The following is a 26494-nucleotide window of genomic DNA, read 5'->3' on the forward strand; positions in this document are numbered from 1 at the left end:
AAAAAAATTAAAAAGTTCATAAAGTAAAAAAAAATGTTACAATAAGTTAAGGTTAATTTATTATTGAATAAAGAATTTTTTAAAAAGAAATTTAATGTAGCCTAAGTGTACAGTATTTATGAAGTCTACAGTAGTGTACAGTAAAGCACAGTATGTACAAGTACTGTACAGTACAAAAGAGTACTGTACCAGGAATGGCCTTCACGTTCACTCAGCACTCACTCACTGACTCACCCAGAGCAACTTCCAGCCCTGCAAGCTCCATTCATGGTAAGTGTCCTATACACGTGTACCATTTTTCATCTTTTATACCATATTTTTACTGTTCCTTTTTAATTTTTACATATGTTTAGATACACAAATACATGTATACTTACCATTGTGTTACATTTGCCTACAGTATTCAGTACAGTAACATACTGTAGAGGTATGTAGCCTAGGCGCAATAGGCTATGGGGCAGGGATGAACGGAGAGAACACTAAAATAACTTATATTTCATGGTACACTTATATGTGACATGTCGAAACTCACTGCCGTGTCTTTACTTCCTTCTCCCCGTCTGTTTCTCTCTTTCTTTACCCTGTGTTTGCAAGTGCTCCCAGAGTCATAATATTGCTTTGGGGGATATTGGACTCCTGCGCCTCCTATTAGATAGCCATGCCTTCCTAATTTCGTTACGGGGTAAGTGGGGTATGGTTAGTTACTTGGACAACGAAGCATGGCGAAGACTTATTTCCTTTCAGTTGACGAAAACATACTGAAATAGTCACGTGCAGCTATTGTTAGACCGATGCTTATTTTTTGGAATGCAGACATTGAATTGTTTTTAAGTTAAGTTCTGTAAGGGGCCCATTGTAGTATCTGTAACCCGGGTACTCAATCTAAATCATGTGTCAACATGTAAAATTGTGAGTTACCTTGGATATAAGCGTCAGGTAAGCAAGGAAATAACAGCTGTGCTACAGCATGTGTCATGTAAAGCTTTGCTCCATGTGGTGTCGTTCCTGTTGCCTGCGAAACTCGTAAGTGTGAGCATGGCGAGAGGCGGAGCTTAGATCCGCCCTCATTTCTCCCCAGGTGCCAAATACTACAAACATCGTAAAGCAGGTGGGGAAAGAGAATCGGTGTGCGGGTGTGAGGGACAAGGAGCGCGGCACTCGGAGGCATCTGAGTCAGAAAGGAAACATGCAGAAGGGAAAATGTAGGGAGGGACTACAATGAGGTCGGATGATTGGATGACTAAAAAGCTGAAGAAGGAGAAGACATGGCCACTGTAAGTGCTTGAATTTTCTTTTCTTCACTTTTCTCACCTTAAATGTGTTTTTGGGTAAGAACACAAAAGGAGACAGCTAGTGGTGTAGTGGTTAGACCTACTGCCTTTGGATCTGAAAGTCACAGGTTTGAGCCTCATCTCTGACTGTAGCACCCTTGTGTAAGGTACCTACCCTGAAATCACTCTAATGTAAAGTTTTCTAGCTGTATAAATGGGTAGGTAACTATCCTTAACACTGTAAGTGGCTTTGGAGGAAAGTGTTGAATAAAGGTGAACCTGTGTCATTATGAGTCAAAAAGCTGAGAGGTGTTAGCTGTATAAGCTACAGGGTGGAATTTGCTGCTTAATGTGTTGTAGAAATAATTTTAAAAAATAAACAAAAAATATATATGACATGGGGGGTGCAGTGGCGCAGTGGGTTGGATCACAGTCCTGCTTTCCGGTGGGTCTGGGGTTCGAGTCCCGCTTGGGGTGCCTTCCGGTGGATTGGCGTCCCATCCTGGGTGTGTCCCCTCCCCCTCCGGCCTTACGCCCTGTGTTACCGGGTAGGCTCCGGTTCCCCACGACCCCGTATGGGACAAGCGGTTCCGAAAATGTGTGTGTGTATATATGACACATGGAGGGTGTGGCGGTGCAGTGGGTTTGGCCTGTGCCTGCTCTCTGGCGGGTCTGGGGTTTGAACCCTGCTTAGGGTGCCCTGCAGTGGACTGGCGTCCCACCCGGGGTGTGATGCCAGGTTAGGCTCCTGCTCGAAACAAGCGGTTGTAGACACTTTGTGTGTGTGTGTGTGTGTGTGTGTGTGTGTGTGTGTGTGTGTGTACAATGCATGAGAGGGGAAAGAATGCAGCACATTTAGAACAAGGGGAAAGCTGCCTAACATTCAGATGCCATTGAGGACTGTCCAATGACATCACAAAAGAACAGGTTAAACCTGCACTGCTTTTAGAGAAACTAACTGTAAAGGCTACTGTTGTTGCAAAACACCACTAAACAAATGGATCGATTCACCCTTGTTTTCAGCTTCAACTCGCTGGTAGTAGTAGGTAGTGCCAAAAAATGTCTGGTTCTAACACTTTATTGGGAGCTGAAGTTACTTATTTTTGACAGCAATGATAAATAAGGTGAAAACCTTTGGTAGCACTAATGGAAGAAGAAACATTTAATGTGACTATCTGTATAAATATATTGACCAGAGGTGTGAAAAGGGGAACCTGCTGTCATTTTTCGTTAGTTACTCTATTTTGGAAATTAAACGTCTTCGTCTGCTGAAAAGAATTACGCTGAAATAAAGTATCCAATCCTCTTCCTACACAGCCGCCTCCCCTCTTTCCCAGGACTATCTTTCTCACACGGCCCGACCAGGCCTCAAAACCCACACGAGAGTCTCCCTCGGGACCGCACTGCCAAGAAACTGTTAACGCAAAGGTAGGACAGCTGTAGGTCATGACCTTCAAATATTATATTCTGTCAGATTTTGTGAGCTTGCAGTTAATCCAGGGGGTGACACCAAAATGACTGTCTATAAAATGTTTGTGCAGTGTTTCAGCAAAAATTTCTTATTTTTTTAATAAAAAATATCTGTGTAGTTAGTTATAACAACAAAAACATTTTCCTAATAAAGCCCAGTTTACATGTGTCAATATACCTGCAAGGGTAGAACTCTGCGCTCATTTACTTTCTGAACCTTCTCATGCGCTCCGCTCACAGCTCTCATTATTACCCAATTACAGTGACGCTTCGAATCACGTGGTTTCGTCTCCACGCGCTACAAGCACGCGCTGCTGCTGTTTTTATAGTCGCTGATTTTGTCACATTTTCCGCTGTTTTACCCACAATACTGTGGTAATTTGTATTTGTGAACCTATATCAATAACGTTAAAATAAACATGATTTTGATGTAGTTCTTAAATGTTTTTATTTCCAAATCTATTGTTTTCTCACCAAATTTTCACTTTAACCACATGAAACTATGTAAATGTAAATACATTTAGGCTGTGCGTATGATATTGCAATTTAAAGGTGTCATTTTAGTTTTGCTAGTTGTTTATGTCACCACTATTGCCGCTACATTCAGTGATATAGAGGAATTACAATTTACGAGTAACATTAGTAGAAAAAACATTACTAAGGATTCTGTATGGTCTGGTACGGGAGGAGGTCCAAGGGGGGAGGGTGACAACATGAGTTACCGCACTGGGTGACACCAAGCCTAGTGATGCCATTATGTACTACATATCATATAGAAGTACAGACAACTCAACTCAATAGTGACTTCTTTTGACTGTAATAACTAAAACCACACATCACCTGAGAAATTGTGTAATTGTTCAGTTGGACAGTTTCTGTGGATGTGAGTTACTGATTCCAAATCAGCGCTCATCACTGTGATCCCTCAGGCTAGTCACTTTGGAAGAAGTCAATCGCTGAGCACCACAAAGCCCCTCCCACCATTACCAAGATGGACGTCTCATTCGGAACCGCTTTATGAAAGTCCGGACTTGCTTGAAAACACCCAAAATGTGCAGGATGCTCCTCAGAAGCCAGAGGTAACCAAATTCTTCCAGCGTCCTTCATGACTGTACGGCTAATGGTAATTAACGAAAACAAGAAATGAGGGAAAGATGATCAAGCAGTAAAGCGAGTGATGATGTAGTTCTCTCCTCAAATCCCCGAAACTAAGATTGTGACGATTTGCAAACATCAAGACTGACCAGGTTTCGAGAATCCGGTCGTTAAACTTGAAGAAGCGGAAGCCCCTGCCACCGTTACCCGCATGGACATCAAATCCAGAGCGACTGTATGAGAATCCAGACTTGCTTACGAACGACTGCGTTGAGCAAGAGGTAAAACTTTAAAAGCTCTACCTGTTGAGCATTAGTCGAAATGCACTGCTCCAATGTGGATAGGATACTGTACAGCTGTATTTCCAACTTGAAAACTGGATAAGGGGATTGATGGAATTCACACTTCATTGTCTGCTGTGTAATTTTCGTTCTGAAGTCTCTGCAGCATAAAATCTGTGAGGAATTAGATCATATGCTACCAGTCAAAAATTGAAGTTCACTTGCTGTAAAGCTGTTTTTTTCATAAGTGATGATGTTTTAGGTCCAGGTCATTATTTTGATTTCCCTTTGTGCCAAATAGTTCTAGCGCAATCTTGACATGTGTTTCGGATTGTTATTCTGCTGAGGAATGAAACACAGCCCAAGTACCTGCAGTCCTGATCAGATGGCCTGCCTCTGAAATATGCCACGACAAGCATGCTATGATACACTGTGACAGACCATGACACTTCCCCCACCACACTGGATGGTGGGAACCACACAGGCGCTACACATATGCCACTCTTTCTCAGTCTTGGAAATACAATTTATGGGCTAGTTGGCCCCAGATACTTCAGATATTGACTAGTCATTCCATAAAAGCAGCTTCCGCTCACGAAACGTCCAGTTTTAGTGTTTCTTGTCCCAAGCATATCTACTTTCAAGCAGGTGTAAAACTTCTGACTGGTACTGCATGCGATCCAATATGATCTGTGTTTTGTGCGGTGTGATGAAATGACACAGAAAAATGCAAGAAAGTGAGCATGATACCAGGCAGAGATTTGTGACAGGAATTTAAATGATTCAGTTGTATATTTTCTCCATGTACTCTGATGTTGCCATTGTAGTTTTTCGTCCTCTAGTCTGTCTACATCATCCCCTACTTTGCTTTTGACAGCAGGACCACAAGGGATCCGAGGCTCAAAGTCTTTCTCGCCAGCCACCTCCTCTTCCCCCTAAGCCCCTGAAACCTCCCAGAATTCCCTTTTATGGGACAAATTCAGGACTTGAAAGTGACTCCAATGCAGAGTGTCCTGGCACAATACCAAATCTGAAGGTAACTATGGCAGAGCAGGGTTTGTATGTCACTTTTCCTCTTCCTGGAGGGATTGTAATGAATTTCACGTTCATTGTGTTCTTGTTCTGCTTTCCACTTTTTAGCTCTCCAGAGACAGTGGGGAAAAGTTGCCACGGCCCCCACCTCTACCGCCACCCCTATATCCGAGACTGGCAACCTCAGCGTCGCACTCCCCCTCTGTATCAGACTCTAAGAACATTCCCATATACCTGGAGATACTTCCAGATACCGTAAGGACAATCTTTTTGTACACGTAATTTTCGTGATGAATATGAAAATTAGTTTGACCGAAAAAGAACGACACTAACGACAAATATTTAACAAATCAGTACATTTAACAAATAAAATTGTCTTGGGTCTCCACCATTGAGCTGCTCCACAGCTGGGTTCATTGTTCATCTACTTCACCTATTTTCCAGTAACGTATTTACATTTAAGCACCTGTGATTTCAGACTCCTGGGCATCAAAGAACAAACAAGCCTCTGCCACTGTTACCCAAAGCAAGACCTCATACTGATGATGAGAACAAGAACTTTGCCATTTACCAGGATCTGCAAGACTCAGGCTATAAGTCGAAGGTGACACAGCTGTGTTATGGTCCTACACTGGTCACTAACGCAGTAACAGCAATAATACTAAACTAGAGGTTGGCATGGAAATTTGTTGAGATGTTCCAAATACCATGGGGGTGCGGTGGCGCAGTGGGTTGGACCACAGTCCTGCTGTCTGGTGGGTCTGCAGTTCGAGTCCCGCTTGGGGTGCCTTGCGACGGACTGGCGTCCCGTCCTGGGTGTGTCCCCTCCCCCTCCGGCCTTACGCCCTGTGTTACCGGGTAGGCTCCGGTTCCCCGTGACCCCGTATGGGACAAGCGGTTCTGACAATGTGTGTGTGTGTGTGTGTGTGTGTGTGTGTGTGTGTGTTCCAAATACCATGCTCTGGATGTTAAACACATTCTGATCATGCGGATCATGTTTTTAAGCTATGTGTGTCTCTGTCTTTACTTTAGGAGACAGATGAGCTGACTGAATGGTGGAACACAGTGGAGCGTGAGTAGTCGATTATTATTTGTTTTGTTGCACTGTTTCACTGGATGCTGCTTCACGTTCCCCCAAGACCTATAGGAACTCTGTGGAATCAGGACTTTGGCTCAACCATCTATACTCTACCCAGCTTCTTCACCACTGACCGTAAAACTGCTCTCTTTTAGCGTGGGAGGATATATCCTTGGGAGATGGATCAAGTGCGGAGGAAAAGTTGAAGTAGGACAAACAATTTCAGTTCTTTGAATGTTCATTATATGTGTCCTTTACTTTTTTCACTAAGGTTCTTCCAGCCTCAGCTTCTCGTTTGATGATGATAAACGAAGAACAAACGTGTGAACCTTAGTTACACCTTTATACAAATGTTTAATTTGGCCTTTTTGAGCAAGACTGTCATGATATCAGAGCACTGACTCTTTCTGTTGTAATCTTCCAGAGTGTTCAGACTGAAAGTTCACAGGATACAAATGGCGATGAAGTTTTTCACCAGCTGCTTCAACAAGAGTGCCGAGACTCTCCGGAGCTATATAGCTGAGTTAAATGGCGTTGTGGAGAACAGCGACAAAATTAGCAGGAAAATGAAGATTCAAGCCATCACTGGGGGTGCCACTGGGGGAATTGGCAGTGTGGCAATAGTGGCGGGCATCGTCCTAGCCCCCATAACCATGGGGGCCTCACTGGCGGTGACAGCAGTAGGAGTGGGGGCAGTCGCAGCAGGTGGGGCGACTGGGGCTGCAGCTGCCATTGCAAACAAAAAAAGAAGCAGCTCTGACAAGAAGAAGGTGGAGCAGATAGTACATGACTACAAGGCTGAAGTCTTGGACATTGACAGGAGTCTGGAGTTCGTTGCCGCCGGAGTGAGGGAGCTGAAAAAACACGACATCTCCAAGCTGAAATTTGAGGGTCATGAGGATGAGAGGTCAGTGCTGGTTGTGGCAGAACTGGCCAAGAACAACGTCAGCTCCATTCAGACGGCCTGCAGGTCCTCTGGGATCCTGCAAGGCTTCGTGCTGGACGACTGTAGCTCTGATGAGGACAGCCAGAAGCAGAAGAAAGACTCCATGACCAAATTTGGGAGGAACGTCCATGAGTTCACCCAACAACTGCAGGAGGCCCTGGATGACCTCAACAGAGTTCAGGAAATTTTCTCCACTGTAACTTCACAGGTCTGACTGAAAGGTGGAGAAAAACAGGACTTCAATGTGTCATTGGTAAATCTGAGCCACTAATACTTTCCATTTTTCAGTGATTGTAATTATTATAGCAAAATTGAAGGTTTCCATTTTTATAAGAAAAAGCTTTTTTCAGTAGAGGAGTAAGTATCTGGAAGGTGGGATGGCGGCAGCGAGTAGCGCTGCTGTCTCAAAGCGCCTGGGTGGTGAGAGAGGACATGGGCTCAACCCCCGCTCAGTCTGTGTGGAGTTTGCATGCTCTCCTTGTGTCTGCGTGGGTTTCCTCGGGGTGCTCTGGTTTCCTCCCATAGTCCAAACACATGCTGTTCAGGTTCACCCATAGTGTGTGAGTGACAGAGAGAGTGTGTTCCACTGATGTATGGATGAGTGACCCAGTGTAAGAAGTGTATCTAGCAGTGTAAGTCACCCTGGTGAATAAGGTGTGTGGGCTCATAACACTACATAGAGTTCATTGGAAGTCGCTTTGGAGAAAAGCATCTGCTAAATAAGTAAATGTAACGGGGCGGTTTGTTTGACTCAGCCGGGCTTCTTCCACCAGGGGGCAGAACAGCACTATTTCCCCATTTCCCTGTCAAAAACGGACTGATAAGATTAAAACCATTAAACTTGAAAACCATAAAATATTTAAAACCTGACCCAAATGCTTGTAAAACGTTTTCCTGCCATGAAATGTAATGAGTTGTGAATATTCACTGTAGTAAGAGCGAACCGTGACCGTCCCTTGTGTTACAACGCGCCACATCCTCGGTCATTAGGATCCTGGTGCTTTGACCTCTGAAGCTGCCTAATACATAAATGCAAATCCTTAAATCTGATCACAGTGGTATTTTTAAAGCTACATGTGTATGTACTATAAAAGGGTTACCCTAACTTTGTAGTACTATATAATATAATGTAGAGCGTTACATATGAATCTTGGAGTGTACTGATACATTTTGACGAGTAAAGACCTTTTTGATACACGCATCTTTTGTTAATGGAATATTTTGTCTTCTTGACTGTAAAATGTTTTAATCCGCCTGTAACTCCGCCGTTATTTCTTTTTGTCTTCACATCTTTTGTCGCTAACTCATGTAAATTGCTGCACGTCCCTCCAAGAAGTTTGTGTTTGCATAATATCCTAGGCTAGTAACAAACCTGAGACAACTACTGAAAAACAGATGTCATAATAATAATAATAATAATAAAAAAACTTCGTTAATAGTCATCATTGGAACAAACTACATCGTTTAGGTTTGTTGTAAGAAGTATCTCAAACTGGACAGTCTCATGTTCCATTACATTATCAATTTAAGCAAACGCTTCTCTCCAAAGCTACGAACATCTCACAGAAAATACAATTTTGTACGTTAAATTAGCAGAAAGAGAGACTTAGTTAGATACACAGACGTGTGATTCTCAAACAGTTAAGTTTTCTTTCCACATGAACCAATGTTCATCACACGAGTAGCTGCATAAAACTTTATCCGAATGTCAACGATTCATTACACGACGACGATGTTACATTAAAACTTAAAATCTCACGAGTCACGAGTGCAAAATACGTCGTCACATAGAAAGCACGCAGGCTTGCGTTACACTTTCAATGTGTGAAATACCCTCTAATAAAGAAATACTGCGTTTTGTATGTAGTTTATTGATTTTATATGGTTCAAATAAACAGTTTTGCACCGGTCTGCGCAGGTACGTCTGCCTCAGTGATTAACCCTTGTCTGAGCACTTCATACAGTTGTATTATATAATTGCACGTTATGTATTCATATATAAATTAATACACTTTTAACACGGGATGCTATCATCACCATTATTCTATGTGGCTGAGGAACTACATTATATATTCATTATACAGTCACATTATTCTAACGTTGACACCTCATTATCCAACGTAGAACTATACAGAGCACCACCAAGACGCGGGAAACCACAGCGCCTGGCGCTTCTCGTGACACTTGAACGTCAGTAGGGCACTAGCCTATGAGCAACGGAGTTGAGGCTTCTATTCGCGCATTGATTCTAACGCACATCCTTAGCGGAAGGATACAGTTGGGTGTTCTACGAATTTATAAAAGCAGCTCGACAGCTGTCGCCCTTAGTTAGTTCGATGGTATGGTGATAAGCTGAGAAGTTTATAAGAATTAGAGGACCGAGCGGCTTCGCTCTCCACCCGAAATGGCAGTATAACGGCTAGGCGGCAGCCATTCCAGCAGCGGCAAACTCGGCAGTGCAGCAATCCGGTGCACTGGCAACCTCTACTTTTGGCAAAATGGCGTAAGTAAACTATTACAGAAGAACTTGCATCCAGAAAGTTGACAAGTACTAAGAAGTAGTGTGCGGTTCGGCATGATGCTGTGAGGGATTTTTAGTGTAAATCTGTAACCTGATCGTGACCCACTCCCGTATGTTTAAGAAGAACCACTGACTTACTTACGCTGTGGTTGCTTGGGGCTGATTTAAAGGAGAAATTAAGTCATGCTTAATAATCGAATCAAACCGTATTCTCAGTCTTGTTGTTTAGTACAAAGCAATAACACACTAGGTTAAAATGTAGTATTGATCTAAGTAACTGATTATTTTGTAACTAACTAGCAGCAAAACTCTTGTGCGTGGTTTGTTGTCTCATGATGTTTCGACAACGTGGCGCTTGTAAAATGGCGTTCGTTGCCCTACGACGAGCACGAGTTTGTGGTCAAAATGGCGGCATTTGCGTCCATTACGCCGCCTCCGTTAAGGGGCGAGGCGGGGGCGCGCTGCCGTTTCCGTCACCGGCGCTTGGTTGACAATGGGTGGTAATTGCTGTTGCTATGGAGACCGCCCTAGTCACAAGATGTGGGTGGAGCCCCTGGTCGGACCATGCCCATATTTGGAAATGTAGACAACTGAGGGAGGAGTGTTTTTATGACTAAGGCTGGAGGATGTTAGATTTAAAGTTAGTTATAATTTTTTGTACATTATATATTTACAGATTATTTCAGTGTGGTATATACTTTAGGACATGTATGTTATATTTTTTAAATATTAATGTTACTAGCTAACAAAATTAAAATGTCAAATGTTTTTGGATGTAGTCATGAGATATTTAAATTTTCTTACAGGTCCTTCAACGCAACACTCAGCACTGCTGCAGTCGACAGCACAGAAAACCTACTCAACTTCACGTCAGACTCAGAATCTGCCAAACGCCATCTTTTCTTCTTGGTCCTGTCACGCACTCGCCTAACTGTTAGCCATGGCTCTAAATTCTACGCTTGGCCTGGAAGACACGGAGGGCCTGCTCTGGGAGCCCTCGTGTCTGACGGTTGACCCCCTTGGGGCTCTCCTGGACAAAGATGGAGAGGAACCTCTAGCTGGGGGACCGACGTCCCCCTTCTCATCATCCTTATACTATGCTGACACCTCCCTCACTTCCCCACTTTCAGTTGTCTCCCCTCCCTCTCCCCTGAGCAGTAAGGTAGGGACTGAACTGCTCTCCCTCCGCTGGCTGTCAGATGAGCTGCTGGATGCCACAATCAGTGCAGATAGCAGCAAAGGTGAGGCTGCTGAAGTCTCCTGTAAATTAGTGATTACAGTATGTGCTGTTATGTGATCTGCTCTCCACTGGGTAAATTTGTAACCTGATCCTGAGCCACACCTTAGCCTTGTATCTCAATAATCCCAGTGAATTACTAGGTAGATCCCTTTCTGCTCACGTGTTCTTGATTGCAAGAATAAAAGATGTTGCAGTGTATTTTTTAGCTTTAAACTGTTGCCTGAAAGCTGTTTAAGTTGTAACTGTACATTAAGCAGCATATAACTTGCATTTGTCATGGTCACGTTGTAAAACATCTGTCCTAATGACATTTCTTTCTTAAGAGGATGCATTCTCTGGCATGGACTGGATGGCAGAGAAGATAGACCTGAGTGAGTTTGACCTGGACTCACTTATGGGTTCCTGTGACTCTGAAGAAGCCCCAAGCTCCCCTGAAGACCTCATTGCCTCTCTGGACTCTCCCATGGATCTAGATCCTCTCCCACTCTCTGATCCCCTATTCACCCCCTTTGCCACCCAAGAGATTAGTGACCATTTGTCTGAATTTCCCAGCCACCCTCAAATTGACACAGAGGTGAAATCTGAGCCCCCTTCCCCAGGCCTGCCCTCTTCCCTTTCTCCTCCTCCTTCCCCTAGCTTCACTCTGGACCTAGGCAGTGAGGTGGACATCTCGGCAAATGAGAAGTCAGCACCTGTGGAGAATACCCCAGTGCCGAAAATTGTCCTCTCCCTCTCTCCATCCCTCGTTGTCCTTCTGTCCCCCAAAGAAGAGCTGACCGGAGCTTCTAGCACAGCGGCCACCCTTAGCTCTGATGATCAGTCTGACAGCGACAGTGGCATTGGGTCAGTCAGTGGGTCACCGCCGCACTGGCCCTGCTCCTCCCCACTGCACCCAGGCACCAGTTCCTCCAGGACCAAGCCCTATTCCATTCCCTCCAAGTCCAAAGAAACCCCTCAAGTTGCAGCCCTGACTGTGAAGGTGAAATCGGTCTCCTCAGGAACCACTAAAGTGGTTGAGAAGAAGCTGAAGAAGATGGAGCAAAACAAGACTGCAGCCACCCGGTACCGCCAGAAGAAGAGGGCAGAGCAAGAGGCGTTGAATTCAGAGTGTACTGAACTGGAGAAGAAGAACCGGGAGCTGGCAGAGAAGGCAGAATCCATCAGGAAGGAAATCCAGTACCTGAAGGATCTAATGGAGGAGGTGCGGAAAGCCAAGAGTCGGAGAAGCAGTCGTAGCAATGTGACATCGTAAGGCAGGTGTGGGGAGGGGAAGACCCTCCTAAAAATGAATTCCATTGCCGTGGGCATAGTTTCACACTGATTTAAAAGCTGCAAAAGGCAAGATGTATATAGCAATTAGTTTTGTGTTCAGAGCTAAGAGTGAGACTTATAGATTGTTGTGTGTGTATATTTGCAGTACTCTTCCCAATGCATTAATGGTTAAAACAAATTAATATTACCTGTTACATGACTCTGAATTTTGTTTTTTGTTTTTTTTTTTTTTCAATGCCTATATCTTTCACTTTCTGAACTCTGAGGTCAAATTGTTCTATACATTTCAACCTATGAAATTTGTCAGTGTAGATCTATTTAATAGAATTCAGCTATGGTTCTGTATATAGTGCTTAGTTTCTGCTTTGAGTGTAGAAAATGTTCATTGTTTTCTAATAAAACTACTGAAATGCAACTTCAGCTGTTTGACTCCTAAATATTTCAGAACTACATGTAGTGGTAAATGTTCCTCTACCTCAAATGAAATTGAGAAGCCGGTAAAGTTTAACCTTATTTTATCTTCGAGTTGCCTTTTATTGCGCAAGTGTAGTTAAAGGGTATGAGTATGATGGAGCAGGAGGTTGGTCTGTTGGCCTTATCCTTAAAAGCAAGTTCTTTGGCTCTAAAGGTCATCTTTAAAAATGCCAAGCAGACTAAGGTTCTGTATATTTAATTTTTTGCAAAAATTGCTGCCAAAGTGCAAGGTTACTAGTTTCATACTAGGAAGCCTTTTTTAAAACTTGGAATTGTCTGGACCCATGATACTGACTTGAGTTTATCTCTGAAATTGACAAAATCAGGCTTTTTGCTGTCAAAAAGGAGATGGTGTATGCTGACAAGCCCAAATCTCATTTCTCTTAAGCTTATCTGATACTGATCAACCATGGAGAGAACTATGTAGCTGTACACTGCTGTGTACATTTTTTTTTTTTTTTTTTTTAAATATTCCCTGGAACAGAGGCTAGTTACTTTGCATGAGCAAATTTTTCAGTTTGGAGAAACCTGTATGGAAGTTGACACTTTATTCAAATGTTGAACAGACGGGCAATTTATAGCATCACCATTTGTGTGAACAAACTGAGCACTTAGCAGGAAGTGAAGTCCTATAGTTTTAAGTAGGTAAAATGGATTCCAAATATAATGCACACTCCTGAAGAAATAACAGTTCTGATGTAATTCCACAGCACACAGTAGCACTCATTTGCTGCAGCATATACACTGTAGACTGTCATTCAAAATAAACACCATTATTTAGCAGACACTTCTCCAAAGTGACTTCCAATAAACACCAGTATCAGCCCACAGCTTATTTTGCACAAGGTGATATACAATTCTTGATACTATGTACAATGAGTCACGTGAAAAACTTTCTTCCTGTTGCTCACACTATGGGTGACTTCCTTTTTGTATCACCAATACAGCTGAACAGCACGTCTTTGCACTGTGGGAGGAAACACCCAGGAAGAACGCGCAAACCTCACACAGACCAAGCAGGGATCGAACCCAAATCCTCTTGCACCACCCAGCACAGTTTAAAATGTTCCGCTGCTAAATACTTGAAATTCGAAAGTTCAGATGGAAAGGTTGAGAAATATTTTTCTTAAAATCTGACATGAAACACTTAACATTCACATTTATGGCTTTAAACAAGTATCTTTTTGGTAATTATGCATGTTGTTCACTGTGTAGTGCTCAAGTTGTGTGTGTCTGTGCTGACCTAAGCACCCAGTCATAATGGAAATGGACTAAAAAGCATTCATCCTACAACAGGGACTAGAACTTTTTTACTGAGACCCAAGAGGATCTGATCTATTATTAGGTGTCAACGAAAAAATAAGACATTCTTATGTTAATTTCCTAAGTGTTCATGCATTTTTCCAGCATTGTCACCTTCAGGGTTAATTTAGATGCGATGTTTCCCAATGTTGAAGTGTTCGGTGTTCAAGAATCTGTACATTTTTTAAGCTCTCTGAGTACTGTGGCTTATTTTTTTTAATCCCCTGGCTGACAAGATGATTTAGATGCAAAATAGCATAATACTCCTTATGTATAAACTAGAAAAAAAATGAGATGGTTGCTTTCAAAAGTTTTGAAAGCAACCATCTCACATTTTTTTTTAGTTTATACCTAGGGAGTATTATGGTATTTTGCATCTATAAGTTTCTCTTTTGCTGGTTTGGTAAAGAAATTAACCCAGCATTAGAAAAACTTTGAAAGAAGGAGAGTTTTGTGACATGTTTAAAGTTGATATTTTTTCCACAGCCAACGCATGAAGGTATGTTGAGTTGTAGCAGAACACAAAGGTGCAGGCTGGCATCCTGCCCCCCCACCTCCTGCCTCTAGGCTGACACACCTGCGAGCGTCTTGGTCTAACCACATTCTTACTTTTTATAGATATTAATGAGAATGTGTGGTAAAAAAAGGCCGTTAGCCTGCAATTTCCATGTTACGTTATGCTTATCGAAGGAGCGCATCGTGCACATTTGCTTGATTTTGAATGTGGTTTCAGGTGCCTTAAATGATCTTTTTTTTAAATTGTTTCAGATCCCCCCTCCCCCAAATCGCTCTTAAAATTTAACTCAACGTTTGAAAAGCCGCTCTTTGGTACACTTTTCCTACTCGTGCATTTTATGGGAGTTTGGAACGACTGGTCGAGTGAGATGTTCGACAAGTTCGCACAGGAATGCAGGGAGAATTACACCTCAGGCTTTCAGCACTCTTGCGTTTAAGTATGAACACAATGCAATAAAAAAAACTTTTAAATTATTTATATATTTTCTTTTAAATGTATTTGTATGGCTACATGTTTACAATTACTCATTTAGGTGATGCTTTTCTCAAAAAGCAACTCAATTTTAAGTTACAACTATTTACCCATTTATACAACTGGGTAGTTTTTTTACTGGAGAAATTAAGGGTAAGTACCTTGCTCAAGGGTACTACAGCTGGAGGTGAGGCTCAAACGTGTGAATTTTGGGTTTGAGGGCAGCAGCTCCAACGACTATGCTGCCAGCTGCCCCAATAACACACGCTCTATGCTATAGGGGCAGCTGGCAGCATAGTAGTTAGGGTGTGTTAACGCAGTGAACAACGTGCATAATTACCAAAAATATTACATTGATGGAAAAAGTTCAGTTTGGAGAACTATTGTTAATAGTCTTGGATAAAGCGTCAGCTAAATGGTCACAACAGTTCTCCTTTCACGTTTGACCCCGCCTGGGGCGTAGGCCGCAGCCGAGTTCTCCAGGCATCCCGGCCCTGAGCCATTCTCTCGAGTTGTTTCTAGGTGCATCCCATCTCCTTCACATCTGCCTCTATGTCGCGGCGCAAGCTGTTTTTTTGGTCGGCCTTGATTTCTCTTCCCTTGTGGGTTCCAGTAGGGCTTGCTGCGTGATGCTGAAAGAGGGATTTCGAAGGGTGTAGCCGATCCATCTCCAGCATCTTTGGAGTATTTCGTCCTCCGCTGGCTGCTGTTTTGTTTGCTGCCAAAGTCACAACAGTGCTTTGAAGAATAACAATAATAATGTGATGAACCATCTCGAAGATCCAAAATGACAGAGGCGTGGATACAAAATGTGTATGACCCTCATGTTCTTGTTGAACTTCTTTATGGAAAATTAAATTTAGAGAACATTTTTGAGATGTTTCCTCCGATGCTCCTTAAATTGTTTCATTTCAGTGCTACGTGGAGCAGGGAAACAGTGAAAAATGTACTTTTTGAAGTACATTTTAAGTATAAGCAAATGTATGATTCATTTTGGAGGTCTTTTCCAAATATCTAATACATTTGGAGGGAAACAGAAAAAGTTTATACTCCATACACAGAACGTATATTACAACATATGCCAAAACGTAAAATTCTGAGTTTTTTTTTTCAAATAACTATACTTATACTTTGTGTGTGGAATCATACTTTTAATAACTGCATTTTTCAGTGGAGGACAAAGAAGCTTCACGCAACAATACTATATAGAGTTGTGTTATTGCGACATCTGGTGTCAAAATGAGACGCGTTATATGTTTACAAGTTGCGTCCGCTTTTCAAAGTAAATCTGAAGGCATTAATACTAATAATGCTAACGTGTGTCTCAGCATTGATCCCCCATTTTAATAACAGCCAGGTCCCACAGATTTGCACTGAAAGATTAAAACAGAGAAGAGTCGACCTTCGGCCGCATCTCGATACGTGTGTCGTGCTAAAAATTGTTGACCTTCTGCCGTATTCCGCTCGGAAATGTCGCAGTACGAACATTGAATCAGTGGGGTAAAGTGCCAAGCGAACCCGAGAGCTCTTTCGTGGCTGTAGTGGAAGGGTCGCCCAGGAAGCGTTCAGGCCACTTTTGTTCGACTGAAAGATATATCTGATCCATGGAGGCGCCAGAGGACGAGTTCACGAAGTACCGCTCCCCTCTGGTGTCACGATACGCCAGCAAGGAGATGTCGTACAACTTCAGCGACAGGAAGAAGTTCACGACGTGGAGAAAACTGTGGATTTTCCTGGCTAAAGCCGAGAAGGTTGGAGTTCCGCTACTTCTTAACAGTGACGATGCAGCGCGCCGCTGGCTGTTGAAAAGAATTCACAACTTTTGCATGGTGTTCTAAACTAGGTGTGTTGTCTAATACGTAGACCTTTATTTCCCTCCCTCCAGCTGAGTGCTTGTTTGAAGGGTGTCTCCTAGCGACTCATCTCAAATTACAAAGTGCAAAAATAGCTGTCCAAATCAAATGCCGCCTCGCCAAGTAGGCCGCTCCTGCGGACGGTTACAGCTCCTCGAGGCGCGTCGTGCACGTGCTCCCCTCACGTCGCCCATTATTAATCCGCGTGAGCTTGAACTCATCGTCCGCGTTCAGATCTTTCAGTAACTACCTAGTCTCGGGCCATTTAAACGCTTGAATCCTTCGTCTAAGTTTGAAAAAGATTACGTACAGAGCAGTGTGCTTCCCCCCCTTGATTTATGAACCTTGTTTTTGACTTTTTAAATTCTCACTTCACTGTCCATTGAGTTTGAATGAATGCCCCCAGTGTTCGGCGGTTAGGGTTAACTTAGAAAGAAGATGTTGATAAAGTTCATGCCTGTGTCGCATGGTGTTTCTCAGCTGACCAGCAAGACAGAGGCCAAGACACGAGTCTGAAGTTCATCATTGATTTCCTTAATGGGCATTTAGCGGACCTAACCCAATGGCTGAAGAAGCGTATATCCCTCGGCCCAATCATAGTCTCCCCATGGATTCAAATACCGCTGCTATGCTGATGATACCCAGCTCTTCCTCTCCTTTCCACCTGGAGCATCATACATTTCTGCACGCATTGCTGCCTGCTTGTCAGACATCTCTGCTCGGATGTCTGATCACCGCCTCCAGCTCGACCTCTCCAAAACAGAAATTCTTCACCTTCCAGCTGGCCTGTCCTCCTGTCACGATCTATCAATCAAACTGGACAACTCGCTCATTTCGACTACCTCCTCGGCCAAGAGTCTGGGAGTGATGATTGACTCAAGTCTGTCTTTCTCTCGGTACGTCGAAGCCACAACCCAGACCTGCAGGTACATCCTGCATAATATTCGTAGGATCCGTCACTACCTCACAATTGACTCCGCCCAAGTACTTGTCCGGGCCATGGTGACTTCCCTTCTGGACTACTGCAACTCTCTCCTGTGTGGCCTTCCCGCTACTGCCATCAAACCTCTGCAGCTTCTACAGAATGCTGCTGCACGAGTTGTGTTTGAGTTGCCAAAGCATTCCCATATATCTCCTCTACTCATTTCTCTCCACTGGCTTCCTATAGCTTCCAGAATCAAATTCAAGACCGTGGTTATTGCCTACAAATGCATCAATAGAACTACTTCTAGCTATTTGCAAGGCTTGATCAACCGCTACATCCCAACCAGACCCCTTTGCTCTTCTACTTCTGCCCACTTGGTGGTCCCACTCACGAAAGGCAAAGTGCGGAAGTTCTCAGTTCTGACTCCGTCGTGGTGGAATGACCTCCCTCTCACTCGGAACTGCTGAAACTCTGTCTACATTCACGAAGGGTCTGAAAACTCACCTTTTCCTAACTCGCTTCGCCCATCATCTCTCAAGTTCATGTATGGTGTAAATGTTCATGCACGGTAACTTCATGATCATCCCCAGATAAGCCTTTACACACCTGGTACTCCGGCATTGTATGTGAATGCTTGTGTACCTTATTAACCTTCCTACAGATTTTTTCTTTTTTTTAAATCAGGGTTCACTATCCTGCGTTTTATGCATCTACTTGAGCGATGAACATCGGTGCATCAAGTGGAAAGTAACAAACTAGGTTTACTTAATCACATGTCTGTAGCTGTCTCTTTCTCTTAATGTAAGGCACAAATTGTATTTTTGCTGAGATGTGCGTCGCTTTGGCGAAAAGCATCTGCTAAATGAATAAGTGTAAATGTAAGCGTGTAGCGAGATGGTGTTGGATGGAACATCAGTGTCCCGCATATTAAGTGCTTGTTCACTTTGCTGCTGGGGGAGTTTGCGAGGTCTATTCCTAGTGAAGTCAAGGCCCTGACCTCAGCACCCTAGAACTTTGAGTTGATCAGAGCCATGAATGTCAGTTTTGATTTAAGACGCGCTGAACGGATGAACTGTGAATCACGTAGGAGATGAATGCTATCCCTGCATGCTTTGGATTGATTTTCTCTTTGGGAAAGTGGATGACTTTCCCTTCTTTTTTCACGTTTTCCTGCATCTGCACCTTAGGCCCTGGGCCTGCCCATCACCGACGCTCAGGTGGCTGAGATGGAGAGCCGGGTGGAGGATGTGGACTTTGCTATGGCAGCTGAACAAGAGCGAAAGTTGAGGCATGATGTTATGGCGCATGTACACACGTTTGCCTACTGCTGCCCCACTGCTGCACCCATCATCCACTTGGGAGCCACTTCGTGCTACGTGGGAGACAATACGGTGAGGCTCTAACAGAACAGTGAGTGAGAGGGGGCTCGCGGCTACGTCTTTGTTGCACGAGGGAATCAGATTTTGTTTGTTGAAGAGGACAGTTTTATTCGCCTGTGATTTATTTAATTTAAGAGCAGCTGATGGCTTATTGCTTAAGGATGTGTACTTGTAACCTGAAGGTTTCTGGTTCACATCCACAGTGAGGGCCTCTCATTGTACACTTCTGAAAGTTGTGAAATAGTGAAACTGTATATACTGGGTCCTCTAGTTAAAAGCGATTCTCTTACCTATTTTAAGGAATTTGTCGACTGAGCATTCTTTCTACAAACGAATGTTAAAAGATGTAGGACAGATTAGTTCAACTCCTTTCCACAGCTTCCTACTGGTGTTCTTGGGTAATCAGTAACAAGATGATAAACGTTGCACATTTATGGGTTATATAATATTTGACATTAAATATGAGTTTGGAAATACGTTTTTTGTTTTCAGTCATTTTCAGTTAATTTAATATAGTTGGAAATAAAATGTTAGAGTACATTACTGCAATATCCAAGAGTTGAACAGAACCTTCTCAGTCAAGTCAAGGTATATCTCTGATGTTTAGGATAAAATACTTTATTATTCCCTGCAATGAAAGCTACCAAGTAGCTCAACATGACACAAAAGAGTGTGGTTATACCGGCAATCTGCATTGATCAATATCTATATTGATTGTGTAGCTCTTAGTTCTATGGGTTCTACTTCTGTGAGATGTACGTCGGTTTGGAATAAAGCGTTTGCTAAATGAGAAAAAATGTAAATGTAGATAATAAAGTAAACTGACAGCAGATGAATGTGATGAATCTGTGAGCTTTGGACTGAAGATTGTGGAGATGGCATGTTTTTGTGTTCAGTAATCAAGTAGACTTTAATGTCAGGTAATTGCAGATAATTAAACACCACAACCCTGTACTGGACAAGTAGTTGAATTTGGAATAGGTAAATGTTTTAGTGAGAATTTTTAATTTATGCATCATTTTATCTGAGGTTTTTACAAAACCTAACCTGTGAATAAATTGAAGGGCATCTATCAAGTTTTTATTGATTTTAAGGTAGTGGTTGGATTTACAAATATATCATGTTTTGAACAGGCTTCTAGTGCTAATAGTGACCCAGTGTACTGTGGAAGTGAACTTCCATTAAAGTCCACTAAAAAGCTGCATGTGGTAGGGTTACGAAAGAGTACATTGAATTCTGTGCTTTCCTTTCAGGACCTCATTGTTCTGCGCGACGGTTTCGAAATTCTCCTGCCCAAGGTGAGAAGCTGAGTGAAATACCAATCCAGGTGGTTCCTTGAATGAATTTCCTCTATGGTTCTTTGAACTGAAGCTTTCTCTGGCTTTCTCTTAACCAGCTGGCACGAGTGATGGACAGACTGGCAAATTTTGCTGAGAAATATGCTGATCTGCCAACTTTGGGCTTTACGCATTATCAGTGGGTTAATATTTTATTATCTTCGTTTTTTGTTGTGGTCTTCATATTCATGATGTTGGTTAACAAGTGTGTTTGCCCTTCATTTCCTCCAACTCCACCTGCTAGGCCTGCTCAGCTGACCACGGTGGGCAAGAGGGCCTGCCTGTGGCTCCAGGACTTAACCATGGATATGCGGAACCTTCGGCGTGCCCGGGATGACCTGCGTTTCCGGGGGGTGAAGGGAACCACAGGCACTCAGGCCAGCTTTCTGCAACTATTCCAGGGGGACCATGCCAAGGTGAGGAGACACTTGCATTGATGTGAATGGAAGTTGACAGTTATAGATCAGCAGTGCTAGAAAAGCTTTTCTCCTTCTCTTAAAGAACAATGGGGAAAGAAAAAAGAACATAAGTGGTAGGATATACAAAAGACTGGCTTACATCACCTAGAGGATGTAATCGGACATGGGTTTGATCCCTGCTCATTCTATATGGCGTTTGCTTGTTCTAGTTTAGTTTGAGTTTAGTGTACTTTATCCAGCATTGTAATTCACTTTGTTTAAAGGGGTCAAATACTATATAGTTATTGTTGTACATTGCTTTGGAGAAAAGTGTCTGCTAAATTAATAACTATAAACGTATACATCTCCAGAAAAATCTGGTAAGCATTTTGGAAGTACTGTAATAACTATTCTTATAGTAGTAGTATTCTATTTTGGACTTTCATATGCTTTTTTGTGTATTAGTCCTAATTTACATTTATTCATTTAGCCGATGCTTTTCTCCAAAACAACTTACAATGTTAAGATACTTATTACTTAATTATTTACACAGCTGGATAATTTGACTGCAATTTAAGGCAAGTACATTGCTCAAGGGTACTACAGCTGGAGGTGGAATTTGAATCTGCAACCTTTGGGCTCAAAGACAGGAGCTGTAACAGCCTATGCTCTCAGCTGCCCCAGTTGCTAATCTGCTCTATATAATAATTGCCTGGTTTTTCAGCATATTGAAAAGGTATTAATGATGAATTCTATTGTTGACGACTTCTGAATAAACATTTCATATTGCAGGTGGAGGAACTGGACCGAATGGTCACGGAAATGGCAGGATTTAAAAAGCAAGTTCAACTGCCGCAAGCAGATTTCTCAGTCTGTGGGAATAAACATGATTTACTTGATGTTTAATATCAGTACAGAAATCTAGTACTCCTTCAGGATTCAGTGTATTTTAGTACTTTGATATTTGCTGGTACCTGTTTAGGGCGTACCTTGTGACAGGACAGACCTATAGTCGCAAGGTGGACATCGACACCTTGTCGGTGCTGGCCAGTCTTGGAGCCACTGTCCACAAGGTGAGCCTTTTTCCATATTCAGATCCATATTCCCGATGTATGTCCAAGTCCGCTGAGTCACAGCTAAAGGACACCATTGCAGTGTTTGAGTGCCTGTCGTGTTGTGTGTATCTGGAATTTAGTGGGTACTGACCATACTGTTCTCAGATCTGCACTGACATCCGCCTGCTGGCCAACCTGAAGGAGCTCGAGGAGCCATTTGAGAAGGAACAGATTGGTGAGGATCTGCTGCTCGTCTTATTTCCAGTGACATTTTGCAGAACAGAGCAACACACAAGGATGTTACAAAAAAAGAAAAAAAAAAATAGAAATGAGGAAAATAACAAACAATGGCTTTTGGGCAACGAACAGCAGGTGAGAAATTTTATTTTTTGGGGATTTTTTTTTTTTTTTTTTTTTTTTTTAAAAATAAGAAAAAACAAAAAGACATGAGCAACAATATATAAACTCATACAAACATATATGTGTCGTTATCTGTGTCTCCGTGTGTGTGCAAACATTTACAAAACACATCTTCAGAAGAGCCGTACATGTAGACCTGTCACAGCTAACTGACCCAGACTTAGTGCCTCTTTTTGTCAAAGTTTACAAAGCAGGCTCTCGTCTGCACATTTCACAGCACTTGTTATCCATTGTGTCCTAATTTCTGTTTTGTAAACTGATTTGTATGATTTTTTCAGTTGTGTGTGTGTGTGTGTGTGTGTGTGTGTATATATATATATTTATATATATATATATATATATATATATATATATTTATTCGTATAATAAATTGTGTGTGGAGAAGAGTTTTCAGAGCACCAGACACTGCACCCACCCTTATAGTCTGTTGCTCCAAGGATCAACTGTGTTGCAGGCATTTTGAGTTTTTTTCATTAATGTGTTAAATTGTTTTAGATGATAAAAGCTGAAATAAAGTAAATTGGTAATTGAAATATGTGGTTCTCTATCTCTTTTATATTGTACTTGGCAACCTTAGTTCATGTGTGATTCCCATCCCTCCTTTATAGGATCCAGCGCAATGCCGTACAAGCGGAACCCAATGCGGGCTGAGCGCTGCTGTAGCCTGTCTCGTCACCTTATGACGCTGCTGTCAGACCCGCTACAGACGGCCTCTGTGCAGTGGCTTGAGAGAACGCTGGATGACAGTGCCAACCGGTATGTGTTGTGCTTTAGGTCCCTAACACAGTGCACTACACAAAGAAGGTACTGTACATATTGCATATGTATGTTCATTAACATTAACAATCATCGTTACTTTGTCTTCGCCTTTTTTCTGTTCCACAGTCGAATTTCTCTGGCTGAAGCCTTCCTCACTGCTGACATCGTTCTTAGTACTCTGCAAAACATAACGGAAGGACTTGTGGTCTATCCCAAGGTATGAGAGGTCTTTCACTAAATGAACGGAATGCTTTTTATCTTTTTTTAAACTGAAGCATTGCTGCATGCAGTGCTTCAGCTCTTTGACTTGTGCTTCGCAAATAATATCATTCAGTTTTGTCCTGAAGATGTTGTGTTGGCTTTGCTTGCCTGGCTGTAGGTGATTGAGAGGCATATCCGCCACGAGCTGCCCTTCATGGCCACAGAGAACATCATTATGGCCATGGTCAAAGCTGGAGGCAATAGACAGGTACTCACCTTGCATTTTGATGTATTTTTCCCACTTCTCTTTTCTAGTCAATCTTCTTTGAGTCAAGCAGCGTTCATTTGCAATAAACAGAACATTTGTGAGCATGGTGGTTACAGTTGCTGATGTAGAACCTAGAGGTTTTTGGTTCCCACAATAATCCCCTGCTGTTGTACAATTTAGCAGAATACATTGTCTCCTTGTGTTCCAAACGGTCATGTTACGCATTTTCAGACATAATACATTTTCCAGATTATTCTTCATTTTCTTTACTTACCTTCCCCAAAATTTCAGATATTAGTGGAGTGAACGCAACCTGTGCTTACAAGCTCAACCAGTAAATGTCGGAAAAACACACCCAAACGGCATGAGTGCAGCACCAGATTAATTCAGTTTGGTTCCACAGTGTTTACAGCTTGAGCCTGGTATTCATTTGTGTTGGTTATTAAGGAAATGAATGTTGTAAATGGTCATGGAATGAATTGGACAGCAATTTGCTTTGAGTAAAAGGTTGTGGACACTTTTTTTATTTTCAGTAGTTTTAATGTTTTGAAATAATGTTTTAAAATGTACATTTTTGTTTAAAAAAAAAATGCAAAATTTCACAGGAACCTAACATGAATAAGTTCAAGGACTAAAATTATATATATTTTTTTATTGTAATTTTATTAAATTCTCGACATAAATATTGTTGATTTTGTGCCTTATGCGATTGTAGATTTAAGAAAAAAGTATTACAAACAGGCTTTTGGTTGTAATTATGCCAGTGTATTAGCCTATAAATTCTGCTATAAAAATGGTTATTCTGCGTTAAAGAGCTGGCAACATTTCAGACAAATAATACAATCAATCATAATTGGACCAAGTTATTACAATACGTTCTTGACCTTCAGGACTGCCACGAGAAGATCCGAGTGCTTTCTCAACAAGCTGCTGCTGTGGTCAAGCAGGATGGGGGTGACAATGACCTTCTGGATCGAGTCAAGGCTGACTCGTACTTCTCCCCCATCCTGGATCAGCTAGATGCCCTTTTGGACCCCAAAACGTTTACAGGGAGAGCCCCTCAGCAGGTAAAGTGTATTATAAATGTGCCATCAGATATTACAGCAGATGTTCTGTTTCCTTCAGTGCTTATCGTGGTTCAGTCAGTGCTAAACCATTGGATTTGACTGAGGAATTTTGACATTTTATGCATGCACTTCTTATATCTTATTTTAATAAGAAGTCACTGCAGTGGTTATAAAGAGTGATTATTGCTTAAATCTGAGAGCAGTTCCTCCTTTTCTCTGGTTTTTCTCTTCATCCAGGTGACCCGATTCCTCTCAGAGGAGGTTTACCCCCTACTTGAGCCTTTCAGGAGCAAGATGGATGTCACAATTGAGCTGGAACTGTAAAACATGGGTGTGTGTCAAGGCGAAGGGAAAGAATGGAGTGAAATTCAAGTCTGTTTACCTCAAAAGGGGTAGTAGGTCATGTGGTGGTTGGAGACATGGTCTTTTTGGTCCTTTTGTCTCCTGAACAAAGTATTTACCCTGAATTGATACAATTAAAAAAAAAAAAAAAAAAAAAACTATAAATGGGTAGCTCTTTGTAAGTTGCTTTGGAGAAATTGAATGAAAGGTAAATGAATTAAAAAAAAAAAAAAAAAAAAAAAAAAAAAAAATCCCATAAATAAGTGTTCATATTTTTTGAGTCCATCGATTATGGTGATTCTCTGGGATGACCAGTAGTTTAGAGGAACTCATTTCATTTTTTGAGATATATGCAGTATTTCTACACAGTTTTGATAAGCCACAGTACTTCAACATATAAACTTTCAGATATAGAATCTGGCTTTGATACTTCTCTGTATCAAGTAATTTATTTTTGTTTTTGTCCCAATGCTACTAGCTGCAACGATCCAACCTTAATGTTCTACTTGGCATCAGTCAGGTGTAGCGAAAGGCTATACAGTGTATAATGTCTGAGAAGAGCGCTGTATCTCGGTGAAGTTCTATGACCCTAGATTGCCAATTTCTGTCATTCTCTGTCCAGGCCATTATGTACTGTTTTTGTGTATTTTTAATGCAAATCTGCCTGCGGGTCCTGAAACACTGGTACAGTTTATTAATAGGTTATCATCGCTTTATGCTGTGATGATATTGTGAAAGGATTTATTGAAAGTGTTAGCTTTGCATTTGTTTCTTCAGCTAAATTACAGCAAGGATCCATTTATAACTTGAACCAGGGAATTCAGTTCCTATGTTGACGTCTTATAGTCCTGCTTATCAACTGGCAGTGAAGAATGAGGGCCACATGCAATGGGTAACCCTCCAGGCACTGTGATGTGACACAGCAGTTTGCCAGCAGAATGCAACCAGCATCATAATTCAGTGCCCTGTGACTGGGATGGTATTCCATCAGTTGTGTACAGCTGGTTTGGACAAGTGGTGATGGATGGATGGATGGGTGGGTGGGTGCATCTTAATTCAGCTGAATTTATTCCACCCAACAGTCACCTTTATCATCTTTGCTTTAACACCTGGAGTATCACTTGACGTGTTAACAGCAGATCTCAAAACAGCGAGCAGAAAGCTTATAGAAAGCGTGTTGTAATTGTGTTGTAATGACCTGTTAACTGCAACGTAAGAACTTTTTCTAGCGGTGTAACATCATTTCAAAGTAGTGTTCTGTCCATGTAAGAAACTGCCACATCACATTTGTACTTTATGGTTTTCTTGATCTGATTTCCAGAACTGGGGGAAAAAACAAACTGGCCCGCAGTACTTTATGTATTACTAGATCTATTCCGAGGGATTCTAAGAATAGTTTTAATGAGGGGGAGAAAATTCTTGCAGCACATCCCCCACCAGGCCGCTGTACTGCTTGGTATATGTGATACCCTAAAGAGGAACCACCCAGGGGAACACTTGTAACCACACTGCCCACAGCC

General features: G+C 42.1%; 2 protein-coding genes across 3 annotated transcripts; both read left to right on the plus strand.

The window, feature by feature from the left end:
- The first annotated feature begins 1114 nt into the window (after positions 1-1114).
- LOC108928813 (uncharacterized) lies at positions 1115-12186 on the plus strand. Its single transcript, XM_018742966.2, has 12 exons — positions 1115-1274; positions 2589-2699; positions 3671-3820; positions 3980-4117; positions 4995-5153; positions 5258-5404; positions 5628-5753; positions 6182-6221; positions 6383-6434; positions 6652-7384; positions 10629-10935; positions 11258-12186. The coding sequence occupies exons 1-12, from the start codon at positions 1266-1268 to the stop codon at positions 12184-12186; spliced, it is 2901 nt and encodes a 966-aa protein (XP_018598482.1). The 5' UTR covers positions 1115-1265.
- A 4240-nt stretch (positions 12187-16426) lies between these two features.
- adsl (adenylosuccinate lyase) lies at positions 16427-25098 on the plus strand. Of its 2 annotated transcripts, none has more exons than XM_029250449.1 (13): positions 16427-16721; positions 18936-19139; positions 20381-20425; positions 20524-20603; positions 20709-20880; positions 21655-21701; positions 21845-21935; positions 22083-22152; positions 22946-23093; positions 23223-23313; positions 23476-23565; positions 24456-24632; positions 24870-25098. In XM_029250449.1, exons 1-13 carry the CDS (start codon positions 16575-16577, stop codon positions 24954-24956), a joined length of 1449 nt encoding a protein of 482 aa, XP_029106282.1. In that variant the 5' UTR covers positions 16427-16574; the 3' UTR covers positions 24957-25098. The 2 variants fall into 2 exon arrangements, with proteins under 2 accessions (XP_029106282.1, XP_029106283.1); XM_029250450.1 differs by lacking the exon at positions 16427-16721 and adding an exon at positions 16728-16813.
- The last annotated feature ends 1396 nt before the right edge of the window (positions 25099-26494 follow it).

This window comes from Scleropages formosus, chromosome 3 (genome assembly GCF_900964775.1).
Source record: "Scleropages formosus chromosome 3, fSclFor1.1, whole genome shotgun sequence".
NCBI lineage: Eukaryota > Metazoa > Chordata > Actinopteri > Osteoglossiformes > Osteoglossidae > Scleropages > Scleropages formosus.